General features: G+C 32.8%; 1 protein-coding gene across 4 annotated transcripts in view; it reads left to right on the top strand.

Annotated features, from left to right (window-relative positions):
• LOC131437285 (uncharacterized) overlaps positions 1-15,577 on the top strand; it is a 402,936-nt gene that overhangs the window by 285,677 nt on the left and 101,682 nt on the right. For all 4 annotated transcript variants that reach the window (XM_058606533.1, XM_058606531.1, XM_058606532.1 and 1 more), the window contains 2 exons: positions 12,141-12,184; positions 12,242-12,502. In XM_058606533.1, coding sequence (XP_058462516.1) covers positions 12,143-12,184; positions 12,242-12,502 — 303 coding nt within the window. In that variant the 5' untranslated portion in view covers positions 12,141-12,142. The remainder of the gene's footprint in view (positions 1-12,140; positions 12,185-12,241; positions 12,503-15,577) is intronic.

The raw sequence follows: 15,577 nt of genomic DNA, 5'->3' as shown, positions 1-15,577 counted from the left end.
GCATTATTAAATGACATTTTTATGAATAAAGTTTTCAGTAGATAGATTCTACCGGCATTAGCTCCATTCGTCGTTGCCATTAGGGTATGAATAGATACTGTATTTCATGGATAGTGAGACGTGCTTTTTGTTTTTCTCATTTTGAAAACTATGCAATAATTGCATCAACCATCTTTTAAAACGAGGTTGAGTTTCATAGGGTATCTGTACCCTAGATCATCTCAGGTTTACCACTAATTTAACATTTTAGGATCATTATTACTAATGATATCTGCTGTCTTTGATTAATACATTGCACTGTGGGGAACAAGGATGAAAAACGCGACTTTACTCAATAATTTCATAGAAATCTTTGAAAATATTTTCAAAGTAGGTTTATCTTATGTAGAATTGACCGTAGAATCGATTGATGACAATTAGAATAGCCGCAAAATTCACTATACCATAAAAAGTAGATAACCAATAGATTCAATGACCGCACGAATCATGTTATACCGTGTTACTCCAATTTATCCTATCAATATTGGTGTGAAACGGTATAACATGATTTTAATTTTTAGTTCTTTCTAGTTCTTTTTTTTTTGACTGATATAATTTCATTCAACCGCAATAAGCCTCCTTTCGGAATGCGATAGAAATTTTAACCAATGATTCGATTTATGAAATAAATTGGTGTAAAACGGATTAAAAGGGCTAGTACTACCAATCCTATTGTATGTACTTGAATTTCTGCAGTTTCCTATGTAATGTGAACCAATATTGATAGATCGTATTGGATCTGCTTCTATATTCAATATTATGAAATAATTTATATAGTTCTTCGTGATAAAAAAGGAGGACGTATACGTTAAACTTTTTTATTCAATACGAAAAATTTTGAAATTTATATTAATGCAAATATGATGAACATTAAAACATCTGACACTACCAAAATCCAAATAAAAAAGTCGAGAAAAAATTCGAAAATTTATCAATTAGAATCAATTAAACTGTAAACCTTCACTAAACTGGTTATATTCACTTCTGATTTGCATAGGTATTTCACCAGATAAGTATTTCTAATAGTTCTTTAGATAATATTTAAATCCATTAGAAGTGCTAATTTTGCGTAATGTTCCCCATCGTTTTCCACTTATTTTGTTAAATTACAAACGATAAGCAGCAGGATGACGCAATCGATCTTCTTTGAAGGGATTAAATACTGAACGCAATTGATGAAATATCGAACTGAATTCTTGATACTTGAACCTGAGCTGAACGAAATATATCAAGTATTAACGTTTTATACCTACCCAGGTACGAGAAAAACGTCATGACTTTTCTTCCGTTTATACCAAAAATTTCAGAACACTTTAATTTTGAATTATTTGTGATTATGTCATACAACTGAAAATGTTATCATAAATTGATGATGATATTTCTGAAGGCATGTTGCAAAAATTATGTTGATACGTTAGATACAACAAGAGATACTCAAGATCAAAAACTTATTACTAACTTATCACTAACTCAGAGGGGAAATTTGTAAAAGGCACCTTTTAGTCGACGACAAAAGGGACCTTGAGGTAAAATGAACATGATAGCATTTAGTGCGGTCCTTCTAAGTACGTAGAATTGATTTTACTGACCATTTTACACCAAAAAATGCTTTGTGGTCATCTGCCTCCAAAAAGTCGTAACGTTTTTGATCCATTTTTCCCTACTGTGCATTGGTTTAAAGAATAAGAAGAAAATATATGCATTCTGCTCCGATTTTCACGTTTTCATAACAGAAGTATATTTCATTTTCACACTAATTTTGATTGTTAGGGCTGCCAATGGCTCCGAATGCATCATATGTGTGCTGAAGACCGAGTAATCGGATAAATACTGTGATGTCCTGACTAATGAGACGACTATTGGTTCAACTGCCCTATATCATTTGAATTAGTCTAGATGGCAAAATGTTCGTGTAGGTGTGTGTCAAAATATTTGACAAATTTTTCACAATAATTGCTTGGCTAATTTGCATAAATTTCAATTCAAACGAAAAGTATTATAACAGTTTAACTGAAATTTAAATTGAATTTTATCTGAATCTAACAACGGATTCCGGGATATGTGTGAAATATTTCAATTTCCACGAATATTTTATTTGAAACGTAAAAATACGCAAAATCAATTTGCCGGTCTATGAACTAACATAGCTAAATACAATTCGTTGAAACAGCTGTTGCGTTCTTTATTCTTTCATTTCTGATAAATTTCCTAACCAAGAAGACTTCCGGATCCGGAAATATAGGGTAAAGTGGGTTAAAAATTTTATACCATCACTGAAAAAAGGGCGAAAACCCGTAAAAATTTTCTAATTCCACCTCAAATTTTCTCCAATTGATAGTTTTATCAGTAGACGGTCAAACAAACCGTTTTTAGTTATTTTTTCAAGAATCGAAGAAAATTATTTTGAAGAATACTACAGTATTATATATGATAGTATGATTGGTATGAGAAAGGCATAATTACACCAGTAGGTGGATTAAAACAGGTTTTTGGTATCGCAATCACTTTTTCAGAGGTGGCCGAACCGATTTTCACTAACTTAGATTCAAATGAAATGGTCCCATAGCTTGTTATTTAATTTCATCAGGAACCGAATTTCGGAGTTACAAGGTAATATGTGAAAATTAAAGAAAAACCTAGTGGTGTTATGATGCCTTTTTCATATTACTTATATTTTCAAAAACATGACTAGAAGATTCTGTCAAGTTTCTTTTTTTCAAACTTGAATAAAATCAAAAACTTTCTTCGGTATAAACTACCATCACCTTTTCAATTTGTGAACAGTTATGTCAGATTAACCAAGATCATCTTATTTAAATTAGAAATTAATCTTAAGCACGCAAGATTTATCTGGGGTAGTAGCAGATATCTTAGGCGAGAACGACATAGCAAAAAGTTTCATCGAGTTAATAACAATTGATCGCAGCCTCCACAGTTTCGCTTCTGCATTGATTGACCAATTCTTTCCAGCTTATATATCCCCCATTCTTTCAAAAACCATCGTCTCCGTTAGGGGAAAGCCAGTAAGCCAGAATAGTGTCTTTTATTTTTAGCAGAAAAAACTGATGAGTAATGTCAGACATAACTGGATGACGTAAATACGAATAAAACTGACATGCTTTTTCTACATATCTGAATATCTACAATCACACGTACTAGTTGATTTGCAAACTTTCAATGCGTCACTTGCATAATTGTAACAGTAAAATTTTACGGCAGACCACATGAGAATAATATGACATTAATTACAATAACTTACTTGTCAAACCTGTTTCGAAAACAGTAATTGTATAGCGAGTTGATAGAATGTCCACAAACCAAAAACCGTCATTTGGATTTTATGAATTTTAAAATATAAATTATTAATAACAACTCGTCAAGCGCGGAAAAATGCCAGTTGTAATTGTAATAAAAAGATTTTGGGCCATGAACCGTGGAATTGAAACATATGCTTGATACAGTGAAGAACAATCCGGGACAGCTGCTAGGAATGAATGCCGTCTTCAATCTACAATCTACAAACAAAACAAACAAAACAAAACTAAGACAAACTAAGATTGAAATAAGTTTTCACAAACAAACAAACAAACTAAGATTGAAAAAAGTTTTCACAGAATTTTAAACAAACTAAGATTGAAGTAAGTTTTCACAGAATTATTTTAAACAAACTAAGATTGAAATAAGTTTTCACAGAATTATCAAAACATGCACTATTTGATGCTTCACGCAAACTTACGTGAAAAACATGTGATGTTGTGAGTGTTGAAAATAATTTGGCATGAAATTCAACGATATGAACAAAAAATAAGAACTCAGAGCAAACAATGGTAACTTCAACCAAGAATCGTTAAATGGCAAAGTATGTCCGTTAGTTGATTGAGTTACCCAAGCCGCTGATGAGTAAATGGTCCATACAAATTTATATAGTCCCACTTGCTAACCAAGGTCAAATTACAGTAAGAACAAATAAAATTCATTTCAATCCCACATTAAGTCATTACAAAAGGAATTTTTGTGTCATTTGACAATTTATACAGTAAAAAAATTTGAAAATTTCTCAGTTCAAAAAAATCTTGTGATTTTACATCTTATAAGATGCACATAAATGGAGCGTCATGTTTCAAACTAATTTATATGCAAGAACATGTAGAATTGTGTGATTTGTAAATTACATGGCTTGAAAACGAATGAAATAAAATACAAAATATCGATAGCAACTGCGCGAGACTTGAAGAAAGAAGCATCAGATCTCAAAGCGCTCCAGTTAATCGACTGAGCCACAGAAGCACATATCGATGTGAATATTTCATAAGGGCACATAAACCAATGAGAGATTCTCTTTGTTTACTTTCTCTTCTGTTAATAACACCTAAATTTTCACGTTTACTTACCAAATTTGCATATAGGATGAAAGAAAATATCTCCAGCTTTGTAATAGTATTATACATGTTACGAACAATTTTGTGATAACGCAGATATAATCGAAAGAGAAAGTAAACAAAGAGAATCTGTCAATTGTTTTAAGGCCCTTTTGAAATGTTCACGTCGATATCTGCCTAGTGAATAATTGATACCTCTAAACGCATACAGCGTCACTTGGTAGCCAAGTGCAAATTACATTAAGAGCTAGTAAAATTCTGCTCGAGTGGAATATTGCGTCAATTGACATATTAAGTTGTTATGAATCGTATCGTTTGTAGAATTGTGTCACCTGTAAAATTTACATTTTTTTCTGTGTTAATAAAATGGAATCTTAATGCTTACAAAAACAGTGAAAACGGAAATCTGCATTAGACACAATTTTCCATTAAATGTAACATAAATTTCAAAAAATCTATTCACATATTAATATTAAATTTGTTGCCGTTAAATTTTTTATGCAGAGTAAACATTAAAATAGATAATTCTCCATTTTCTTTCTACCAATTGTATTTTCCATCATGATTGAAATGTTTAGCGCGTGAATTTCACTTACCGTTTCCACACGAGTAACTTGTACGACTGTATGAATTTATATATACGATTTACCCGACTAGCAGATACGTGCTTCTGTGGTTCAATGAATAGACGGACGCTCTGTAATCAAATGGTTCTTGGTTCAAATACAGTTGTTATCAATCGAACGATCTTTTTTATTTCGATAATTTCTTACATCATTTTTTTTCAAATCACACGTACATTTTTGTAATTTCTGATGGATACTTTTTGTTACATCTGATTCAATTCAATTTTAGAGGTTTCTTCCAAACTGCGAAGTGGTATCGGTGCAAAAAGTGTAGCACAGGTTTAGTGCAATTGGCAATTGGTTTCAGTGCATCCTCCACTACACACGGGGCCTTTTACGTTTTCGATGAGTTCTACATCAGTTTAGGTTGCACGTTAGGCATGATCTAATATTCTCAAGTATCATGCATTTGGTGCAATATGCAATTTCAAATGGTTTTTGATGATAGACGGAAACATTTGATCACAAAGCACACCAGATAGTCGACTGAGCCACAGAAGCACATATCTGCTTGGCTGTAAATTAGTAAGAATTATGTCACCTGTAAAATTCATAATTTCTTTCTGTGCAGTTTTGAAGAAGTAGATTTTGAACTCTATCTCAAAATCACACAATCGGAACTATTATTTGAAAGAATAATAAATACAGAAAGTGGAAATCTCAACAACTGGGTACTTAAAAACATTAACATTCAGATTATGATAACACTTATGTCTGTTGCAAATGAGTCTTCATAGTTGATTTGTGTGGCAATTGTAGAGCTTCAGGAAACTTACAAAAGAGTTAAAAATGAGTTATTGAGGCAAATACGGCGCCTCGCTCGCAACAAATAGGTCTGATACTAGAACTATATAACTGTTGTATACAAAAATACGAAGATAAAGAAACAGTAAACCCCGTTAAAAAAATCTAACTTCAGTCAATTGCAATGCGCCCCTGTACCACGGAAATCCAGGCGCCCCATCAACAAAGTTAACGACTAACCAATTAAATTTGAACAACTACGGCACTGCAATAAACTTATACAACCGATACACTGAAGAAGGATGCAAATAGCATTCCAATATACGTATCTGTATTATAACGTTGGATACACTTTCGGAAAAAATAGTGACTGTGAAAATAGTGACTTTGTGAGAGTGTAATGACGTGATATAGTGGAATTCAACGGCACAACAACAGTACTATTAGTGAGAATATTCTACTAACAGCTCCAACAGAAATTTAGTGATTCAGACTTTCCAACGAAGCTATAATGAATAAAATTAGTTTTATATTCAATTATCATAGAGCTAATTGGTTGGATTACTGATATCACATTGAAAATCATGTGGATCATGAAACTATTTTAGAAAATTTCGACTCGGCAATTGATAATTTGAATCGTTCATTATCGAAGCTAGAAATCTTTCAGTTCCCAAAGCTTAAACTAAATTAAATTCTCCTATCATCGATGACAATCTTCAACTGCTCATTCGGTTGAAGAATGTTCGTCAACGACAATATCAACGTTCTCGTGATCCTGCTACGAAAAGCATGGTTAAGGATTTACAAAAAGAATATTTCAACTCAAGTGTTTTTACAAGATGACATTATTGAGACGAGTTTTGATGAAGTTAAGTCAATTATTATGAAACTTAAAAACATGAAGGCTCCCGGTAATGATGGAATCTTTAATATTCTTATTAAAAATCTTCCCGATGTTGCCTTGAGACTCTTGGTAAAAATTTTCAACAAGTGTTTTTCATTAGCTTACTTCCCAAAAAGATGGAAAAACGCTAAAGTAATTCCTATCCTCAAACCTGATAAAAATCCAGCAGAAACATCAAGCTATCGACAAATTAGCTTACTTTCTTCTATCAGTAAACTTTTTGAAAAAATTATCTTATTGAGAATGATGTCACATAAAAATCAGAATTTATTTTTTTTACCAGACCAGTTTAGATTTCGTCATGAACATTCAACTACTCATCAACTTGCGAGAGTAACGAACATGATAAAATCAAATAAATCTTCTGGGTTATCCACTGGAGTTGCTCTTCTAGACATAGAAAAAACATTCGACAGTGTTTGGCACAAAGGTTTAATAGCAAAAACGTCTGATTGCCAGTTTCCTATTTATGTGATCAAAATGATTCAAAACTATTTAACTGATCGTACTCTTCAGGTTAGCTATCAGAATTGCTACCCGTACGAGCAGGTGTTGCGCAGGGTTCGAGCGTAGCTCCAATCTTGTATAACATTTTCACTTCTGATCTTCAAAATTGGTTGTCAGAAATCGCTATTCTGTGACGACACAAGTCTGCTAGCCACAGGAAGAAATCTAAGAGTGATCTGCAGTCGCCTATAAAGAAGTTTAAATATGTTCAGTGATTATCTGTCAAAATGGAAAATTAAGCCAAATGCAGCAAAAACGCAATTAATTATCTTTCCTCACAAGCCAAGAGCTTCTTTTCTTAAACCCAACAATAATCACATTCTCAAACTGAATGGCTTGGAATTGACACGGTCTGATCAAGCAAAATACTTAGGTTTAACGTATGACAAAAAACTCACTTTCAAGGAACACACGGAATTCAGGCAAAATGTGATACATATATTAAATGTTTATATCCTCTTATAAACAGAAATTCTAAGCTCTGTCTAAAAAACAAATTATTAATTTATAAACAAAGGCTATAGCAGGATAAGCATGTGAAATCTGCCCCCAAAGGGAATTCATATTGTTATACCACATTCGAAAGGTCATGGACTGGAAACAATTTTCTCAAAGTTTCAACCCTTTAACTGCCATATTGACGGAGCTAGGGTGGTTCTATTGATTTTTATTTTATTTGATTTTTGAAGAAACTGCTTCTCCGAAAAATTTGAAAAAAATCAGGCATGTTTAAGGCATTATGGGGATGCTTTACAATTTTTTTCAAAATTTTTGAAGATGTATTTCTTTTATTAAAAAATTCTTGAAAATTTTGAAACATATTTTTTCCCTCTTCCAATTTTTGCACCACCCTGGATTTTTTAGTGATAAATAAAGAATTTTTGGACATGTTAAAATGGTATGTTTTCATATTTTTTAAAAATGTGGACGACCAAAATATTTAATTTTTTCTAAAAAATCAATAACAGTCGACCATGCGTTCCCATCAAATTCTGAGAGAAGGAAACGCATGGTGCTTTGTTCTAGTAGTTAATGATGCAACTCAAGTGCAGGGCTTAGAAATCAAAGTAACGAAAAGAAGGAAATGATCATACTTCGGGTACAACCTAGAAAGCTACAAAGCGAGAACTTACTGGTATGTGGTTTATATATGAATGGTAGTAATATATGAACGTTGCGAGTATCACACATATGCAGTTCGGTTACGGCAGTCAAGAACTAGAGCGAGTGACTGTATATAATTCGATGATTCGATAGTGTTTCATGATATGGTCAAATCGTTTTGCACTGTTGGGTCTCGTACAACGCGGTTTTCTTTTTGCCAGCTCTGTACATTTCACTAAATACATAGCGAGTTGAAACAGCAGTGAATTTAATTTTTTTCTTTTTTTATATTGGTGTCAAACAAAAGTGGCCACTGATGAAGGTTGGAATCGATTTCTTAGAATTGTTTTTCCATAAATACGTTTATTTCTTAAGGCAATTTACATAAGTTGTTCTTCGCCGTAGCATCACTTTTACATAGAATTCTTATCCTAATATAATACTAATATAGTTACATAAATTTGAGTTTAATAAAGCATATTCCTCTTATTTTTTAAATATCATATTATTTAAACCAAACGATGAACTGCTAGAAATTTTAAAATAAGCTGAAATTTTTATACATTTTGTGGTTGATTTCATAACCCACTTAGAGTTTTTTTTTATCAGCACATCATTTTTAATAAAATTTTGCTATTGGATGAACTAATGGACGCAGTAGGAGTCAGGACTAAGACTCAAAAGGGTCAATTATTAAATTGAAACTTCAATTGTCTTTATGAAATGATTAAGAAGTTTCATGTAAGAAAGGTCACGAAAAAATTTCTGAAAATTATTGACTGTATTTTTCATTTAAATAGGAAATGAGAAAAAAATGTTATAAAAATACATTGCTCTTTCAATGCACACATTTTCTCTCTGATTCTTTTCGTTTATTCTATAGAATTATCATCGTCACTTGGTAGCTGTTCTGATTTAAGCATTTCTGACATTATTTTCGCCGGTCTCACAATTCTGGATAAAAACCGAGCATAAGGAAAGGTAGTGAATAATGGCGGCCTCGTGTGAACAGCAACCAACAGTTCTATTGCCAATAACGCATTCACAGCAACGGCGCTGGATTCCCAAATATCCAGTCGAATTTGTAGTGTACTCGATATAGTACTTGTGAGCTTTTAAAAATGAGACTTATTACCGGCCCGAATAGCTTTTTTGTGAACTGTGTGTCTCAATTGGGTCATCTCGTGATAAAGCTTTAAATCCAAAATTACTTGGCAGAACATCCTTTTCAAAAGCTTCTGTTCCAGAGCTACTATATTCCGATACTTGTTGCACTCGTTCCAATCCAAGGATTGATAATATTATCTTATTAGAACTTCCCGTTCGCAATTTGAACAAAAATACGAATAAATCTTTCTCATTTAAACCAGCATATCACGAAGCTCAATGATATTTGACCATATTAAACCTGTAAAAACCTGGAAGCGTTCCTATGAGAGTGAAAATCGTACACGTAAAAAACTGACACTCGCTCTAGTTCTTGACTGCCATTACCGAATTTCATATGTGTGATACTCGCGACGTTCATGTATTACTACCATGTATGTATGTATTATGCAAAGGTTGATACTCATTTCCTTCTTTTCGTTACTTTGATTTCTAAACCTTGCGCTTGAGTTGCATCATAAACTACTAGAACAAAGCACCATGCGTTTCCCTTTTAAGAGAACTTTATGGGAACGCATGGTCGACTACTACTAGAAACTGCTAAGATAAAGCACCATGCGTTTCCTTCTCTCAGAATTCGATGGGGACGCATGGTCGACTGTTATTAATTTTTTAGAAAAAATCAAATATTTTGGTCGTCCACATTTTTAAAAAATATGAAAACATACCATTTTAACATGTCCAAAAATTCTTTATTTATCTCTAAAAAATCCAGGGTGGTGCAAAAATTGGAAGAGGGAAAAAATATGTTTCAAAATTTTCTAGTATTTTTTAATAAAAGAAATACATCTTCAAAAATTTTGAAAAAAATTGTAAAGCATCCCCATAATGCCTTAAACATGCCTGATTTTTTTCAAATTTTTCGGAGAAGCAGTTTCTTCAAAAATCAAATAAAATAAAAATCAATAGAACCACCCTAGTTCCTTCAATATGGCAGTTAAAGGGTTGAAACTTTGAGAAAATAGTTTACAGTCTATGACCTTTCGAATGTGATATAACAATATGAATTCCCTTTGGGGGCAGATTTTACATGCTTATCCTGCTATAGATTTTTCAGACCAGCTACGCTTTATGCAGTACATATTTGGTCAAGTTGTTGTTCCACTAGGAAGAAAACGCTTCAAAGGATTCAGAATAAAATTCGGAAAATGAATTTGAAGCGTCCTTCCTGGTTTAGTGCAAATGAGTTACACGGACTCACAAATATAGAATCATTAGATGTAATGTCACATGATATTATAAGCAAATTCCGACAAAAATCGATGCAATCTTCAATTGAATCGATTCGCTCTCTGTATTAGTTAGTAAGTTAGTATATAAATTCCTTTTCCCCATTACACAATACAAGTAGGTTTAGGATTTTTCCTACACAAAAATCTCAGAATTGCAGAAGTAAATGATATCTTCACGGTAATAACCAAATCATGTATATAATAGGGCTGAAAAGTCACCACTTGTGACTGAACACCCAATTTGAATCTTAATAATTGAACTTTAACTCATATTCCAATAAATAGTTATTTTAAAAAACGCTACGGTTTCCAAACATGTAAACTTAAATTGTTTTACATGTTCTTTCGAATAAAACCGAAATACAAACACTCGTTGCGGATTCAACTAACACCAAGAAAGGCGGGCGGGTAAAGTCAGAGACATAACTGAAATATACACAAAAATTGTTTGTAACCATCTAAGATCTTTAAATACAGATTTGGAATGCATATGACAATTATTCCAATAACTTACATGACAAACGCATCTCGATAATACCAATTGTATATCGATTTGAAAGAATATTTACTAACCGGAAGCCGCTATCTTGGGCTTTTGGAATCCTAGAACTATAAATTATTGATATCCACTCACCAAGCGTGGACAAAAAGATCCTATTGTTCCTCCAAAAATTCATGAAAACATATGATTTACTTATAACAAAGTCATTTTTGACACATAAATAAATTAAATTAAACAAATGAATTATATATTCTACCTCAGTTTTCCTGAACCTCAAACCTAATCTACTCAAATTATTCTTTTTTCAGGACTTGCGAATGTCGGTTGAAACTAAATAGTAGTAGGTTTGATTGACAACTGATTGTTTTGTGTTTTAAACAATCATAAACAATATCAACATACACTGCTTCGCGAGCAAGAACTCTGCCTTGAAACGGTATATATAAGTAGAGGTACATATTAGCAGTGCTAATGCTAATTTAGCACTAGCTTTTAGTTTATTCGAAACAACTTCTATCTATGGTTCTTGATATAAAATTCAAGATACAAAATAAACTAAAAGTAGGTAATGCCAGAGGCATAACCGCAAGATTGACGTAGAACTGCATTAGAGATGAGCATAGATATTAATTGATTCGATAACGTTTGACCGTTTGTGATTTTATAGTGCTGAAAAGGACAAAAAAGTGTTCAAATATTACGTTTGTATTCTAGAAAGTAGGACGTGATTTAAGAGAGTTTTATAAATAAGTTCTTTACGTTACATTTTGGGTTGTAAGAAAGTTCTGTAGTTATCTAATACTGAAAATTTTATCACGAATTGCTGTAGCTGTAGCTCAATTGTTAGATCGTTCATCTGTTTTCATGTAATGTGAATTTTTAAGTGTTGTTGAAAAGGTTTCTAACTATCTCTTGGCGTTCTTTCAATTCCAGGTATGCTTGTAATATGTTGTGTTCCGCAGTTTTTATGTTTAGAGGTAATAGTTATCGACAGAACTATTTAAATAATGAATTTACAGTATGAATATTTATAGCAATCGGAAACATCGACACAAGCTGCAGTACGAACAGGTGCAACACTATTTCAAGAACACGTAAACGAAGAGCTACGGGATAAGAGAAGATTAAAAAAAAGACTTCTCCTAGATCGTACTGATATCGACTTCGAAAACTACCATGGTGTCGTAGGTCGCCCTGGTACAGACTACCCAATATTAATGGGTATGCCAATCACTAATTTCGATTGTCGACAATATGGAAATGGGTATTTTGCAGACTTGGACACGAAATGTCAGGTATGTAGTTACTAGAATAGATAACAATATAATGAAAACGTATTAAATCCACCTAGCAGTGAAATGAAAATTCTTTTATATTTTTGTCATTCCCTATTCTGCCTACATTCACATATTAAACTCATAGTGAAAGCTGAGGCAAACTGAGAAAAAAACGATTGAAATTTTGATGAGAAACACATCTTTATTTTCTATCTAGGGGTGCAAATTAAATATTCAAGGTTAAATACAAGTAGAAATGTGGTCAGCTTTTGAACATTTACATTTACATTTACATTTCATCAATTGATGGAAATATTTCTTCGTATTGATTTGAATGTTCATAGTTACACAGAAAAAAATATGAATTTTACAGAATTCTACAAACGATACATTTCACAACTACCTAATTTTTCAGATGACGTTATATTCCACTAACACAGAATTTTACACGCTCCGAGTGTAATTTGCACTCGGCTAGCCAGTTCCGCTGTATGGATTTATATGTATCAATTATTCAATGAACAGATATGAGCACTGTGGTTCAGTCGGGTAACCGATGTGCTTGTGATTTAATGTTTCTCGGTTCAAGTCGCGCTGTCTGCTATCGATCTTTTGTTTATTATTTCATTTGAATTCAAGCCATGTAATTTTCAAATCACACAATTTAACATGTTCTTGAATATAAATTTGTGTGAAATACGACGCTCCATTTATGTGCATCTTATAATGTAAAATCACAATAGTTTTTCGAACTGTGCATGCATTTTCAATTGTATATCATTGATATGTTAATTTATAGCTAGCAGTGTCCTGTTTTGTGTGCTAAACATCTCCGGAATACCGGTTTTTCATACCACAGACGATGGTTTTGAAGGAGTAAGCGATATATCAATGGGGAAGCATCGCCCTGATTGGTCAATCGATAAATATAAGCGAAATTATAGCTAACGTTTCAGTCCTACGTGTAGCATGCTAGAGGTAGGTTGTTGCTATACAGCAAGAAAAAATGTGCCATAAAACGATTTGAAGCTTTACTTGATATGCTCTTATCTTGTGTCATCCGAGTTCAGATGAAATACCAGATTATGTCGTTTTCGCATGAGAAATTGGTAGCTACCCCAGCGCTTAAGCCTAATTTCTAAGAGCGCTTAAGATTAATTTCTAATTTATATAAGATGCTCTCGATTAATAATTAGAAACGGTTTATCGCTTCAACCGAAATCGCAGAATGGTAGTAATGGTATAGAAACTTAACGCTATAAACATAATTGCGTGCATACAAAACTTGAACACAAGCTTGGTGAAGAGAAGCTCGAATATCGAAATCCGTATCGCAAGTATGTACAAAGATATAATTGCATGCATTTGGGATATTGATGTAATTTCGCCGGCTACAAAACAAATACAAATCAAAACAAACAGAGACTATATTCTGAGTTCGCGTGTTCGGTGTTGGTTCCTAATAAAAATCAATCTAAGCAGACTCTCGTGCAAAAGTGTGATGATTGATTGTCGATTGATTGATTGATTGATCCTTGTAGTTTTATTTTCGACTGTCGTCTTTCCCTTTTTCTATAGAAAGGTAGTAAAATTTGTGGAGAATCCGACTTTTGACCGGAGCTCCGCCGATGTGAAACTACGTTTTTCTTTTTTATTCTCCCCTGGGTCAGTTTTAATAATTGCACTGTATCAAATTAATACCATTCATAGAGTATACAGCGTTGCTGTACATGAATATGAGCCTATCAGAAATATTTGAACTTAGTTTTGTATGTTTGTGTGCAATAACACGGATAATACGCACACATATGCAACGGTAATGTAATACATTTGTGTGCTTTGCGTCAATTGGTCTACAAAAACAAATGTTGATATGATCCAGTATAACTTCGGATCAACCTAACAGATTTCAACCAAACACAGAGACTGCTTGCACTTTGAAAGTAGTCATTAAAGTATTCCCATGTGAGTAGAAGAAGTAGTCTCTAGCAGGTGGATCTTATGTGAAAATGATCTAATTTGACGCGAATTGAATCTTGACGAGTACAGATAATACACCTATCGCAGAGAAACTACAAAGAGTATTTTCTAGGGGAAAGATGTAGTAAGTGTACCTTACAAGGGAAGATAGAGGTCGAACGTCTAATTTATCTGATTTTCCGCTAAACAAGCATATGACGAACAAAGATAACTCTTGCAACTCCGAATTTTGGGCAGTTTCGTTATACTGTAGGAAAGAAAAGGGGGGGGTGGCAGGGTAAGGTTGCTCTTGGTAAACCTTATCGAATTGGATGTGAAACAATACTCCTTGACAAGCACAGATACTTCTTGGAAATCCGTGTCCAATGGTTATATATTAATATATTTTGCACGTTTCTGTGTTGAATATTCTAAGTTAATTAAGGAAACAAATAGAATTTATCCACCTGTATCAAATCCCACATTAATAGAATAGAAAAACAAATATTGAATTGTGCAAGCTTTCCCCTTTTTCACTAATAGAGTTTGAAGCGAGGCACCTACATTAAAGTACAGATTAGTTATATTAAACAGCTACTATTCTACAACTATATATTCCACACTTGAAACAATTCCTTTTTAATTTGCTAATATAGGAGGCTAGGTACGACAAATTTGTAGTTTATTTTTATTTAGGCTATGAAGTTCGAAGATATCTGATTCTTCTCGAAATTTCAGTACGAGACAATTGCAATTGCCTGGTCTGAAATGTATAATAGTAATGATAATAATAATAATAATGATAATAATAATAATAATAGTAACAATAATAGGAATAATAATAATAATAATAATAAAATAATAAAACAGATTCATCTGTATATATGGCAACCTTGTTTCGCATGGTATCTTTTCACACGACCCCGTACTAGTATAAAGATGTGTTCAACATAATCACTTTCGCTTTCCTATTGCCGTTCGTAATTGAATGTGTAAGTGACGGTACAAATTATTTTGATTTCCATCTTGATGAATCTTTTGGTAGGAAATATTGAAAGTTTAATTAACACTTAATGATAATCTGGAGCACTAAAAAGTGCCTTGAATTGTCACAATCAAAAAGATATGACGACT

Source organism: Malaya genurostris, chromosome 3 (assembly GCF_030247185.1).
Source record: "Malaya genurostris strain Urasoe2022 chromosome 3, Malgen_1.1, whole genome shotgun sequence".
Classification (NCBI taxonomy): Eukaryota; Metazoa; Arthropoda; class Insecta; order Diptera; family Culicidae; genus Malaya; species Malaya genurostris.
The sequence above is the reverse complement of the archived record's forward strand: the minus strand, read 5'-3'. Positions and strand labels throughout refer to the sequence as shown.